The sequence below is a fragment of the Rattus rattus genome, chromosome 13 (genome assembly GCF_011064425.1).
Source record: "Rattus rattus isolate New Zealand chromosome 13, Rrattus_CSIRO_v1, whole genome shotgun sequence".
Lineage (NCBI taxonomy): Eukaryota > Metazoa > Chordata > Mammalia > Rodentia > Muridae > Rattus > Rattus rattus.
In genome coordinates, this window is record NC_046166.1 from 13,630,286 (window position 1) to 13,644,569 (window position 14,284).

At 51.1% G+C, this 14,284-nt stretch overlaps 2 protein-coding genes across 3 annotated transcripts in view; both read right to left on the bottom strand.

The window, feature by feature from the left end:
* Positions 1-1,522: 1,522 nt before the first annotated feature.
* Use1 (unconventional SNARE in the ER 1) lies at positions 1,523-4,169 on the bottom strand. Of its 2 annotated transcripts, none has more exons than XM_032919529.1 (8): positions 4,006-4,169; positions 3,663-3,712; positions 3,509-3,587; positions 3,236-3,388; positions 2,743-2,755; positions 2,387-2,414; positions 1,945-2,116; positions 1,523-1,724 (listed from the first exon to the last, which is right to left on the bottom strand). In XM_032919529.1, exons 1-8 carry the CDS (start codon positions 4,138-4,140, stop codon positions 1,542-1,544), a joined length of 813 nt encoding a protein of 270 aa, XP_032775420.1. In that variant the 5' UTR covers positions 4,141-4,169; the 3' UTR covers positions 1,523-1,541. The 2 variants fall into 2 exon arrangements, with proteins under 2 accessions (XP_032775420.1, XP_032775419.1); XM_032919528.1 differs by having other exon boundaries at positions 1,945-2,119.
* Positions 4,170-12,508: 8,339 nt separating this feature from the next.
* Positions 12,509-14,284, bottom strand: part of Myo9b (myosin IXB) — an 83,473-nt gene continuing 81,697 nt past the window's right edge. The window contains 3 exon segments of the mRNA XM_032919534.1: positions 12,509-13,696; positions 13,802-13,929; positions 14,148-14,281. Coding sequence (XP_032775425.1) covers positions 13,278-13,696; positions 13,802-13,929; positions 14,148-14,281 — 681 coding nt within the window. The 3' untranslated portion in view covers positions 12,509-13,277.

The following is a 14,284-nucleotide window of genomic DNA, read 5'->3' on the forward strand; positions in this document are numbered from 1 at the left end:
CGGGGCTTTACGGGCGGGCGGAGCCTGTGGCGAGAGCTCCTCGCAGGGTTGGAAACAGCCCTTCACATTGCTGTTTGGCCTCTTCATTTTCCCCAGTCTATTGGGAAAACCAGGTAGTTTTGTTTTTACCAACTTTCTTTAGCAATTGTATTTAAAAAGATCTCTGTGGTTTTGTACACACGCAGGGACCAGTACAGGTAGTTGGGTGTCGTCCAGCCCTACTTTTTTTTTTTTTTTGACAGTTTCCCTAAACCTTTTGGCTACTCTGGCTGGCCAGTGAGCTCCAGGTAGTTCTGCCTGTATCTCATAGCACTGGGATGATAGGCTCCTGCTCCTCACCTCTGCCATTTTAGAAGGGTACTGGGGATTCAACCTATATCTGCATACTTTTTTTTTTTTTTTTTTTTTTTTTTTTTTTTTTTTCGGGGGTTTTTTTACCCAAAGGCCTTTTTTTTTTAGGGTGAGTTTTACAACTGAGAAAAATCCCCAACCCCTTTTTTTTTTTTTTTTTAAGATTTTATTTATTAGCTATACAGTGTTCCATCTGCATGTGTGCCTGCATGCCAGAAGAGGGCACCAGATCTCATTGTAGATGATTGTGAGCCACCATGTGGTTGCTGGGAATTGAACTCAGGACCTCTGGAAGAGCAGTCAGTGCTCTTAATCGCTGAGCCATTTCTCTAGCCCTTTGCATACTCTTACAGTCATCTCCCCAACCCCTAAGAATGGACGTTTATTATATTAACTATGTATGTGTGTGTACATGTTTGTGAGTGTCAGATTCCCTGGAGTTACAGTAAATATATTAAATATAGTTTCTGATTGGCTTTTTGTCCCTTATTCTTACTGCTTATTTTGCTCATGCTCTGGGGTGGAACTCAGGCTGTCATGCTTTGTGGCAGTTGTCTTTACCAGCTGAGCCACTTGACGAGCCTTCTGGAAGATGGAGTCAGGGTCCCACAATGTCGCCCTGTCTGGCCTATAATTTTCTCTGTAGACCAGGCTGGCCCTGAACAGAGACCCGCCTGAGTCTGCCTTCCTAGGACTGGGAACTTTGTGGCCACTGCAACGGACTTCCACTGCTTTCCCGGGCAGGTTTAACTTTTCTTCCTGTTTTTGAGACTTGGTCTCGCTGTGTTTTGCAAGCTGCCCTAAGCCTTTGGAGCAGAGTGGCCAGGTGAGAAGCTGTAGGCTGACTTCAGGATACAGAGTCCTGGCTGGCACCACCCTGCAGTCCAGGCACACACATACCCACACCCACTCTCACATACTCATACACACTCAGTCACGCTCACACACACACACTCATAGTCACTCTCACACACACTCGCACACACATACACTCTCACAGTCACCCTCACATACTCATACACATAGTCACACTCACACACAGTCACTCTCACACTCACTCACACACACACTCGTACACTCACACACACATATACAGTCGCACTCGCACACACTCACTTGCACACTCTCTCTCTCACACACACACACCCCGCTGGCACTGAAGGCGTGCGGGTTGGTGGGCGGGTGTTGTTTTATTTCAGTCTGGGCATGATGCGGATGAACAGGATCATGCTGATGAACACGAAGCACACGACGATGAGCATGGCCCACAGCAGCCAGTTCACCGACTTCTGTGCGTGCTGCTCCAGCCGCTCTGACTCCAGCTTCAGCTTCTCCAGGTTCTGGTCTGCCATCTTGAGCGAATGTGACAGGGTCTGTGGGAAAAGGGACTGTGTCAACAGGACTGAGACCAAGTGTGACTTCTGAGTAGCCTGTGCTTCTGGCCCATGTTGTGCCCTCGGCCAAGTATACTCAGCCAACCCCCTCCCTCTGGGCTTTATCAAACTCCTATTCAACCAGCAAAACACCAGTCACAATGCCCCTTTTTTGCAGTTTTCTTAGTGCCCTGAGGCAGAGGCTGCAATGTCACCACACCTGGTTGTCCTTCTTGATGACACTCTGGGCAGCCAGTGTGTTGGTCTTCAGGCTGCGGGCCAGGCCTAGCATCTCCTCAGCCAGCTTTTCCTGGAGGCCCTGGTGCCTCTGGAGGACGAGGTCTAGCTCGGACGCTGACTGCTTCTCATCTGCAGGTCTAGGCCCCTTCACACTGCTGACCCCACATTTGTGGGTCCCCAGTAGTGACAGGGAGATATAGACATCCACATGGCACTTCCCAAGGATCCCAGAGCCATGGCACCACCCTCAGTTCTACTGGGGACTCAGTTTCCCCTGCTCTTTCACAGTCTGGGAACCGCAGCCCCAGAAAGGACTCCCAGCAGGCAGCTGGTCCTTAGAGCAACTCAGGGGCCCCGGCTTCAGCCACTCACTTCAGTCACTCAGTGACCCTTCCCTGTCACGCCAGGGGCCGAATACTCACACTCGCTTCCTCATGTCCGCCTCCAGCTCTGGAAGCAAAAGAGGCCAAGAACAAAGAAGATGGCTTCTTTCTTGTTTCCAAACTCCCGGCCTTGAGCTGTGCCACCCGGCTAAGCAGAAGGCTGCTCTGCGTGCAAGCTGCTAGCTGCCCACGCTCCAGAACCACGTACCCTGGCCCCAGGTCCCTCTCAGTGGCCTAGCACTGTGCTGGGGACCACCCTCTGTTTCTCAGCTTCCCCTTACGCATAACTCAGACATGACCCTGGGGGACTCTTCCTGGGCTGGGAAAGAACAAGGGAGCCAGGCAGGCATGAGGGCTGCGGGGTGGCAGGGACAGTCGTGTCCTGCATGTCTCACCTCCAGAGGACTCCTAAAGGAAGAAGAGGAATGAGGCCATGCATATTTTGATGTCTTTTCTAAATCAATCAATCTCGCTCTCTCTCTCCCTCTCTTTCTCTCTCTTTCTTTCTCTCTGTGCTTTGGGCAGACTCTTGTAAGCTGTGGGGCCTACTCTGCTACTCTGGGGTTTAACCAGACATGGTCCATTCTTTTTTTTTTTTTTTTAAGATAAGGTCTCTCTATGTAGCCCTGATTACTGGAACTCATTCTGTAGAGCAGACTGGCTTCAAACCCACAAACTCACTGCCTGCCTCTGCCTCTTGAGTGCTGGGTTCAAAGCATGCACTACCACCACCCAGCCAACCACTCTTCTTGAGCACAGTGGTTTCCTAGGGCAGCCTCATCGTCTGTGGCCCTCTAGGGTTTGTGGTACTATTCCAGTCGAACCCTCTGAAAACTACTCTCTTAGCTATCCAGAGGATGGTCCCAGGGACGAGGGAGGGAATCGTACCGTGCCCAACAGCTCACTCCGCATCTCACTGGTGTAACGTGCTCTAGACTGCAAATGTACAGTCTTGGTGGCAGGCACCCGCTCCCTGGCTGTGGTGGGCACGCGGCCAGGAGCCAGGAACTGGTTAGCTAGAGCCTTTTCAGAGGAGGAGGTCTGAGGAGACACGGGATGGGGAAAATAAGTTACTGTGGGAGTATGGGTGTGTGTGTCCTGGTCCTAGGAGATGTGGGAAACTGAGTGAGGCCCGCCTGAGGGATGGGAGGGCAGGCTCACCAACTTCTCAGCCTGCAGCATGCCCTTCAGAAAGTCCACTTTGCGGGAGTACTCACTGATCACTTCCGAGGCCGGTTTACTGAAAGGCAGCAGGACAAAGTCAACCTGCTGCTGTGGCAGCGTGGGAGGAGGCGTCTCGGTCCCCCACACTCACCTTGCTTGGACTTTCAGGGCCTGCAGCATGTCTTCCAGGGCACCCACATACTGGGAAGGAAGGTACAACGTCAGCCAGGCCAGTACCCCAGGCAGGAGCAAACTAGGGAGAGGGGTGGGACCGGGAGAGGAGGAGCCAGAGAGGGGAGGGGGCATAGGCGAAGACGTAGAATCGAGAGGGCGTGGCCTGTGCGTGAGGCCGTAGGGAGAGAAACCCGGACGTCAGGGGTCTACGCACGAGGGGCGTGTCGCCGCCGACCAGAAGGGGCGGAGACAGTAGCCTGTGGATTAGATCACCCGCCCTTAGGGCTCCAGGATTCTGCGGCGGCGTGGGATTCCCTCACCTTCTCCAGACGCCACTCGTCCGGTTCTCGTTTTTCGGCCGCCATCGACTCACAGCGACAAAGCAGCCGCACCAGGTTCAACTCCAGCCGCGACGTCGCCAGCGGACGGTGACAGGCCCCTTCCGCCTGCGCCATCTTAGAAAGGGGCGGAAGTGCCTGCGTAGGTTTTTTTTTTTTCCCCTCCGAGGTCCGCCCAGCTACGCATAGGGCGGAGTTTTATTTCAAGCCGCAGTTTATTCAAAGATAAATCGTTTTCGTCCCTAGAGAGCCTCTTTTTAAAATTGTGGTTTGATATCTGGCCTTCTTTCGTTTTTTGAAGCAGAGTTTCTGTAGCCTAGCCAGACCCTGAACAACCAATCATGTCCCGCAAGAACTGGATGGCAGGACCGGAAAAGTCATTCCTCATCTTTGCTCGCCGACCATTACATTCCGCTTGTTCACCTCGTCTCCGCGCTCAGTGCGCATGTTTTCTACCTCTGAGGCGGGAGCCCTGACATGGGGCCTCCCCGGACCCTGTTTGATGACGTGCCAGTCGGACGTTTTCATCTGGCCAACTTGCTAGTTTCCAGTCCTGGCTGCCAGCATCCCGAACTCTGACCTGGCTGTTTCCACTCTTCTGTAATAAATTATGGTCCATGGCCCCCGTCTTCCTTAGCTACCAGCAACTCTGCTTCATTTTAGGTTAAATGTACTCTGTTACAGGGTTGAGGCCCCGGAAGATGGAGAATATTGTACTTCCTGAAGAATGTAGCCCTTGAGAAATTCAGGGAATGCCATGTGAATTAGTAAACAAGCTAGGATTCCCTGGAGCTGAATTTACTGTGGTTGTGAGCTAATAACTAGGTTCTCTGCAAGAGCAGTATGTGCTTTCAGCCACTGAGCACCTCTTTCTTCACTCTCATGTGACTTCTGAGCATTAGAAATGTAAAACAAGCTTGTCTCAGTCCTGAGCAGTTTTACAAAAAATGCTAACCTCCCGTGACTCCAGGGATTTGACACCTCTGACTTCTTCCCATGCTTTCGTATGCACACACCAACACACAGACACACAAACATATACATTTTAACTGGGCAGGGTCGGGGTGGGGCTTTAGTCCTAGCACTAGGGCGGGTGCAGGTGTATCTTTGAGTTCAAGGCCAGTTTGGTCTACAGAGTTCTAAGACAGCCAGGGCTACACAGAGAAATCATGTCTCTAAAGAACTATTTAAACCTTAAAAAACAAAAGTGATACTGGACCCCAAGTACTGGAGTTATGGTGACTCTAAGGTTTGTGGTGCTGGTCGTTGAACCTTGTTGCTAGTGGTTTGAATCAGAATGAGCCTCATAGGCAGTGGTTTACAGAGGAAGTGCACCATGGGGCGGGGTGTGCTTTGAGATCTCAAAAGCTTAAACTAGGCTTACTGGCATACAGTCCTTTTTCTGCTGCCTGCTGATTCAGATGTGGAATCCTCAGCTACTTCTGCCTGAGTGCCACCATCCTTCCCGTCATGGACGATGATGGACTAAACTCCTGTGAACGGTGTACCAACCCCAAGACAATGTTTTCCTTCATAAAGGTCACCATGGTCATGATGTCTTTTCACAGCAGTAGAAACCTTGTGTCCTCTGAGAGAACAGTAAGAACTCTTCTGAGCCAGCTCTCACTCTACTACCCTGACTGGCCTCTGCCGGGATTAAAGGCGGGGCCACACTAGCACCTGCTCGCCTTCCTGACTACCACATCCACAGAATGTTCTCCTTTCTGAAGAGGGATGATGCTGTGTCCTGTGTGTGTACCACTTTTTGCTCTTCCACTCACCTGTTGCTGCAACCTGCATGACTTTGGGGTTGACCCAGATGGAGTGACATGGGATGAAGAAACAACAGACACACAAAGGAGCTGGCACCGGGTGGGATGTTTTACATTTTAATGATTACTTGTGTGTGCATGTGCTCCTGTGCCGTACATCACAGTGCACAGATGGAGACTGAGCCTATCTGCCACTGCTCACGACTGGCCTTCCTAAGGACCAGAGCATAGTACAAAGGCCATCCCTCAGGTTGCCTGGGGTCCCATTCACTTCAGAAAATGTGCTTCGGAATACTGAGTTTAGGGTCCACAAAGGAGCACCTCTGTGGAGTGACTGATGTGTTTATAAAAAGATAGAGAGGGGATATATTTTGATGGATGTAGTCAGGTGTGGGTGAAAATGTACCTCCGTGGGCCCATGCTGAGGCATCCCTTCCTCCTGAGGAACCAGCCACACGATGGCATAGTAAAGAATAGAGTTTATTCAGGGCATGGGGAGAGGAATTAAAGGGTAGTAGAGGCAGAGGGGGGGGAGGGGAGAAGAGGAGAGGAAAGAGAGAGGAGAAGAGAAGAGAAGTAGAGGAGTAGAAGCTGGCCATGAGCATGTAGAGAGAGAGGTGGGGAGGTAATGGGGAGAAACGGGGGAAGGGGCAAGAGGACAGAGAGGGAGCAAGAAGGCAAGAGCAAGGGAGAGAGGAGGGGGCCAGCAGCCCCTTTTATAGTGAGTGGGCACACCTGGCTGTTGCCTGGTAACTGTGGGGCGGAGCTTAGACGATATGCTACCAATGACCGCCTTCTCTCCGCAGCTGTAGTCAGTATTGTTAAGTCATGTTGAACTTTCCTTGGACCTTAAACACAAAAATCCTGTACATGCCTTGATGGCCACATCTGGCCAAGGGACTGGCGAACTGTTCAGAGAGTTCTCTGAAAAGTACGAGGGCCTGTGCTCAAATCTCTAGCATGCTAATAAAAAACCAAATGTAGGCTGGGGTCAACATAAGCCAGACTTTAGGTTGCCCTGCTGGAGGTTCTGTCCAGTTCAGGCCAAAACATCAAAAGGTGACTGATGGTGGCATTGGAGTGTTAATGCAACTTTTATTCACTTGATGGAATTGTCTTGGAGGCTTATTGCCTCTGTCTGCTAACCTGCGAAGCTTCTAGCCTCTGTACAATCTAATCTAGGCCTAGAAGGTTTAAAGACTCTGAGACTTGCTACTGAATAAGCTCACCCTTTCTAGTGTTTTCTGAGCTCTAGCTGGCTGGTTCAACTCACCTTTTCAGGCTCTAAGTCCTGATTCAAACTGGCCTCTGTTTCAACCGCTCCTGAATTGCTTTGCCTCAAATGAACTCTAGTAATCTGTTCTACCTTGCTGCTTCCTTCTCATTCTCTGGTTCGTTCGCTCTGTCTTCACCTGTGTCTAACTTGTTCTCTCTTCAGTCTGTTCAAGTAAAGCTGCCTCCTTCTCTCTACATTGCCCAAATAGCTTCTCTTTCCTCTTTTCTCATGAGAGTCAAATCTTTCTCTCATTCATCACTTTGTCACTCAATTAAACATCACTTTCAAAATGGGTACTTCTTTCTACAAACTAACTTTACCTTCATTGTTTGGGACTAAAGGGTTGTACCAAGGGGATGGCTGTATTCAAGCCAGCGGGATCAGCGAGTCATTCTCAGGGTTCTGGAGAATGACTTGAAGGTTGAGTTCAATTTCCAGCGCTACAAGTCAGCTCACAGCCGTCCATGATCACACTTTCAGGGGCCAAAGCCCTTTTTTCTGGCTTTCTTTTTTCCAGGAACACACATGGTACACAGACATTCAGTTAAAACACCCACTAACATGAAATGAAAATAATCTTAAAAAACAAATTTAAAAAGCCAACAACCTTCAGGAGGTCTGGAGAGGGGAGATCTTTGGGTGACACTTCCCCAGGAATTTTCTTGTGGGTGAACCCCCAGAAGGAGGTGAGGCAGACAGCTCCCAGAGGGTTCTGGTGGTTGGTGAGGTCAGACGAGGCATAGGTCCTAGAGGGACATGGTGCTGACCCTTCACCCCAGTTAGATTTCAGTGAGACAGATGAACAGAACAAACTCCCTCACAGTGGTTACCTGTGAAAGGACGCTGAGGAACTTACAACCCAGCTACCCAGTGGTACAAGCAGGACCCCAAGAAGATATAGCAGAGAAAATTCAACCCCCTTAACTGGGCCATGACCTGGGGGCATGCCCCAGGCAGTTGTGATGAATCCCAAAAGCTGACCAGAACAAACCTGCTCCAGAATTGCTGCGGGCTGAGGCTCTGTCCCAGAAGCCAGCCAGGGTGACCCAGGACTTCCAGAGCCTCCTTGACAAGTGCTTAAATCACCTGACTTCAGAAGCCTATGTGGTCACCTAAGAGGGCCCCTTTTTAGGAGAGTGTGGTGGGGAAGGACAAGATTTTGCTATGTAACCTTGACTGGCTGGGAACTCACGCAGATCAGATTGGCCTTAAACTCACCGAGATGTCGGGGACCGGACTGCCGGACTAAGCAAAGCTAGTGCCCTGCTCTGAGCAGATTCCTGAGAAGGGCTTGACCTTTTCTTTTTTTTCTTTTTCTTTTTTTCGGAGCTGGGGACCGAACCCAGGGCCTTGCACTTGCTAGGCAAGCGCTCTACCACTGAGCTAAATCCCCAACCCCGGGCTTGACCTTTTCAAAGAAAGAACCTGTCCCCAGAAGACTTGCCTCTTTGTCTAAGGAGGCTATCTTGCAGTTTAATGATTCACCTTATATCCTTGGGCACTTCCCAGTACTCCCCCTGTCCTAAGCTTCAATTCCTGCTTCAGAGCTTTAAATGCTGTACATTCCTCTCAATAAATAGACCTTGACAAGGACACTGCTTGATCTTGCTCCTCTTTCTTGCCCGTTCTCCCGCAGGTATGGGTCCCCCTCGACCCCCACAAATAACTGGGTCCCCGATGGCGGGGCAATCGAAATCCATCTGTCTTTACCCCTTGCATGCTGGGATTACAAGTGTGCACCACCATGTGTAGCCCTTTGATTTTAATAAAGACTATTTTTGGGGAAAAAAGAAAGGCCAGATGTAGTGAGAGGTCCTGTCCTATCATCTCAACGTAGAATGGAGCCAGCCAGTCCAGTCAATCGTGGAGCTCAGGTTCAGAGCAGTCTCAAAAGATGAGGTGAAGAGCCACAGGGGTGGGGGTGGGGACATCATTAACATCAACCTCTGGCTTCCACATGTGCATACAGGGATAAATCAAAACACTCAAGATAAATCAAAATTATCAAGAGCAGGCTAATGTTATCCTGATAACACAAAACCAGAAGCCACGCCCCTTGTAAGCTGCTGCATCCCCAGGGCAGACATCCTAATTCCCTACTCACAAATCATGCAGGACTGGGAATCAAAACAACTCCAGCAGCCAACCCTCCCTCTTTCCCCTCCCACCCCCGCAGTGGGCCCAGCTGGCCCAACCAGGGCAAACAACCCTACATTTGCACGAAGGGCTGACTGGCATGGAAACGATCCCCTCCCAGCTATCTTAGCTACTTCCTCCGCTCCCAATGACATGGTAGCATTTGGTCTCCTTAAAAGGCCGAAATCTAGGGGTTGGGGATTTAGCTCAGTGGTAGAGTGCTTGCCTAGGAAGCACAAGGCCCTGGGTTCGGTCCCCAGCTCCAAAAAAAAAAAAAAAAAAAAAAAAAAGCCGAAATCTTTGTGTATAATAGAGTGTCACTATGGTCCTGGAACTTACTGCAAAGACCAGGCTGATTTGCCTAAAGTTTTGGGATTACCCTATTTCTTTCTTGAGACTTGTAGTTGGTCCTTGCTACTTTGAGGGTTCTTCTTTTCCCAGAGGGTTATCCTCTGCACCTCCTGCCCCATCCCACCCCCGCCATTTCACCCCACCCCCACCCCTAGATAGGAAGGAACCAGGGATAAGGGTGAGAGGAATTAGGAAAATCCATGACTCACTCACTATATAAGGGGCTGCTTGCCCATCCTCACCCTCTTGCTTTCTTCCCTTCCCTTCCCATCCCTCCCCCCTCAGTGCCCCCCCTCCCTACCGTGTTCATGGTCAGCCTCTACTCCTCTCCTCTCCCCTCAACTCTACTCCCCATGCCCTGAATAAACTCTATATTATATTGTCCTGTGTCTGGTCCTTCAGGGGTAAGGGATGCCTCAGCATGAGCCCGCAGAGGCACTGCCCTCCACCACATCATACCACGGGCCTCCACCAAACATACCTCTGGTCTCTTGTCTTTTTATAAAACACAACAATATTACTCCTTGGCTGAACTGGCTCCTAGAATTTGCTAAGGAGCCTCAAGTTAGGTCCCTGTAGTGGTTTGAATATACTTGGCCCAGGGACTGGCATGGATGCGTGGTCTTGTTAGAAGGGTGTCATTGTGGGCAAGGGCCCTCGTCCTAGCTACTTGGAAGCCAGTCATCTCTTAGCAACCTTTGGATGAAGATGTAGAGCTCTCAGCTCCTCCTGCACCATGCCTGCCTGGATGCTGCCATGCTGCTGCCTTGATAATAGACTGAACCTCTGAACCTGTAAGCCAGCCCCAATTAAATGTCCTTTATAAAACTTGCATTGGTCATGGTGTCTGTTCACAGCAGTAAAAACCTTAGATAGTTTCCAATGGTAAGAAAATACTTGCGTATCTCTTTTGGAACTGTACTTCTGAACCCAAAAGTGGCCTTTGCCACATCGCATACACACCCAGGAAAGTCTAGGCGTTTTTTTCTGTTTGAGATTTAGGAAAACCCTTACCCCTAGAAACGGCTCATTCACTCACTTCTCTGGCACAAAGTACTGTGTTTTTCAGTTAATGTACTGGACATTTTGAGACCTGTAACGGTTTGGTCAGTGTCTTTGCAAATGACTGCATTTCTCACACTCAAAGAACCAGGCATTTTGATATCAGAAATCTCTAGCTATAGATTGACCTATTAGCATTGTACACATTAGAAGCAATAATCGGTCATGACCCTTATCTGTCTGTCCACAGTCGTTGCCCATGCCTTTAATGGTCTCTACTTTTACATTTTGTATTGCATTTTTAAATGCCAAGGGATCTATCAACACCTGTCTTGCTTCAGGTCTGATGAAGCTTTGCTCACGGCTGACATTAACCTTTGTTAAAAATCAGTGAAGGTTTCTCCAGAGCCTTGTATAATCTTTGTAAATGAGGAGGACCTTTTCTCAGACTCAACTTTGTCCCAAGCTCTTAAAGTCACCGAGCAGCATTGTTCTGTAGTAGCATCATCAAATCGATTGTGCTTTTTTAAAAAGATTTATTTATGGATATGAGCACACTGTAGCTGTGTTCAGATACATCAGAAGATGGCATTGGATTCCATTACAGATGGTTGTAGTCACCATGTGGTTGCTGGGAATTGAACTCAGGATCTCCTGAAGGGCAGTCAGTGCTCTTAACCACCGCTGAGCCATCTCTCCAGCCCCAACTCTGTTGTGGTATATCAGAGTCACCCTTCACCCAGCAACTATTCTTTTATTATTATTGGAGTGGGGGTTGTTGACTGACCCTTTCACAGGGGTCACTAAAACCATCAGAATAAGTTATTTACATTAAGATTTGTTAAGAGTGGCAACATTACACTTTTGAAGTAGCAATGACATAACTGTATGGTTGGTGTCACAGGAGAAGCCGTATTAGAGGGTCACAGCACTGGGAAGGTTGAGAGTCACTGCTCTAGAGCTAACAGCTTTCGAACCCTGAGCAGCAGGTCCCAGCTTTTGGAGACGAGCAGTGAGCTTCTGGACTGGCAGTACTGGTGGCCTCAGGTACTCAGGACCCTTACAGAAAACAAGGTGATGTTTTGCAACATGGTGTGACATACACAAGGTTAGCTAGCTCTCAACATCTAATTCTCCTGCCTCTGCCTTTTGAGTGCTGGTGTCTGAAGGAAAGTGTGTGGTGTGCCCATGCGCATGGTCTGCAGGAAGGCTTCAGGTGCCCCACTCCACCACTCTTGTCTCCATCCCTTGAGATAGGTACCCCCTGAGCTAGCGCAGCACCGACTTTTACAGGGCGCTGGAATTTGAGGTCAGGTGCTCCTACATGTGTGGAAACTGTTCTGAGCCGTGTCCCCAGGCCCTAGTGGGAATTTCATACAGAACTTTTTTGGCACACCGGCTTCTTTTTTCAAAGGTTTTTCATATTTATGTGTACAGGTGCTTTGCCCACACTTACATTTGTGTGCCACCTTCATGCCTGGTGCCTGTGGAGGTCAGAGGTGTTCAATCTCTTGGAACCGGAGTTACACATGGTTGTGAGGCTCCATGTTGGTGCTGGAAACCAAACCCACAGCTTCTGCAAGAGCTTTTAGTCGTCAGCCCACCCCGCTATTCTCTGGCGCTGTTGTACCTGAGACCCGTCTCCTGAGGAAAGGTCTGGGACTCCTTGCTGCTCAGCAGCTGGCAGTTTCAGGGGACGGACGCCGAGCATGGACTGAGCTCTGTAGGCACAGGCTGCTGACACCCAGGCTGAGGTCTGGCTGGGCCCCTTTTCTCTTCATCCAGAACCACAAACTTCTGCTTCAGCTCCCAGCTCCTGGGCCAATGGCAGTTCTTGTCTCCCGATTCCATGGGGGACAACTCAGGCAGTGCTGACTGGGGCCTCATGCAGGCCCTTCTCAGACAGGAGCCCCCCTCCCCACTGCAGCCCAGGCAGCAAGACCATACCAACACTTGTCAAGCACTTTTATTTCACACCTCCTGTGGGGCTTCCTTGTGTCCAGGACTGGGTAGGGCCTGAGAAGAGAGCCAGCCTCTTAAGAACCCAGGCTGACACGGGGGCTGCAGAGGAAATTCAGGACATGCACTGCTTGTCCCTAAAGCTCCGATCCCTGGCTCCTTGCAGCCCACAGGCAGTGGGTAGAGCATCCCTGCGATGCAGGAACTTCCCATTCTGTCCTGCCTTCAGCTGTGACCCTGTGGACAGCTCCCACAATCTCTGGAAGGTTCTCTGGCCAGATGACCGCTGCTGGGAGGTATTCAAGGGTAAGAGGTGTCTTGTGAGTCCGCTCGTTTGCTTGCTCGCTCGCTCTCCACGGCTGTGGAGTGCAGTCACCAGGTGTGGCCCACATGTCCACTTTGCAGGCTAGTCCTGCCCATGTCCAGGTTACAGAGGTGGACAGTTAATATCAAAGCTCAGACACACGTACAAAAAGTTTGGTCCTCCATTAAGGCTGTTATGAACTTAAAAGTTATGTAAACCACAAAAAGAGAAACAGTTACTGAAAAGTACAAAGGGGGGGGGGGAGGACTGCTGTGCAGGTTGGGGCTCTGATGGTCCTGGCCAGCAGTCCCCAGCCTCCACAACACACAGAGCTGGCTACGGCATCCCTCTGGGAACTTTTCATTCTAGATCCTTCTCAGAGAGTGAAGGCCGGCTCCACAGCTGGGATGCCAGTTCGGGGATTTTAGAACACGCAGACTGCCAGTCATGGTCCTCAGCCATTGGCTTGGCTGGAGCTGGGGGGCAGGCAGTAGGTAGGGGGGTCCGAATACCTGCGTTTGGCCCCAGGAAGTATGGCATCATGGTGGTCCAGGGGTCCTAGTGTACCCTGCGATGGCAGGTCAGCTCCAGGGGCGATGTATACGGAATGTACCTGGTCCTGTCGGCGGGCAGGTGGCTCTCGGCGCTTCACTGGAACAGCGGCCTCCTGGAGAGCAGGTGCCCAGCTCGTCAGGTGCAAGGGCAGGCCCGGAGGGAGCTTGATGTTGGCCATGGGCATGATGGGGGTCCTCCGGGGTGTCTTCACTCTGACCGTGACGAAGGATGTCGGCCTTCCTCGTGGAGGGGCGGTGGCCGCGGGGAGGGGGTTCGGGGTGGGCGAAATGGGGCAGGGGAGAGCAGGTGCGGGGGGCCCTTGGAGAGACAGACTCGGGGTTACTGCAGTGGGGGCACTGGGTGGACTCCTGCCCTGGGCCTGCCACAGTGGGGAGGGTCATTGGACGGCACCTTCACACTGACCTTCTGCGGCCCCCCGCATGGCCCTCTCCTCCAGCAGGCTCTCAGTGCTGGCTGACGTCTCTGAGTCAAGGTTCTCCTCGTCAGAACCCCGTGGGTCCAGCTCCGGCAGTCGATATGTGATGTCCTCCCTGAGGGTGGGGGCACCATATCTGAGGCTGTTCCCTCCAGGAGACAACCCCCCAAGGAAGTAGTCCTGCTCCTCTGGCCCCTCCCTCATGCCAAGCACAAGCAGTCAGTGATGTCCCTGGCATCTGGGCCCTCAACCCAGCAAGCGGCTTGGCTGCAGTGCTGTTCCAAGGGCTGTTTCTGCCTGGACAGGGGAGGGAATGGGGCACATGACACTTGCTTCTCTTCCTTGATGGACTGGATCCTCTCCATGAGAATCTCCTTTTCCCGGTCCTCGTCACCACCTGCCGCCTCCTCAGGGAGAGCCCCCAGCTCCTCCAAGTCTTGGACCACTGGGGTCCTGGGACTTTTGGTCTG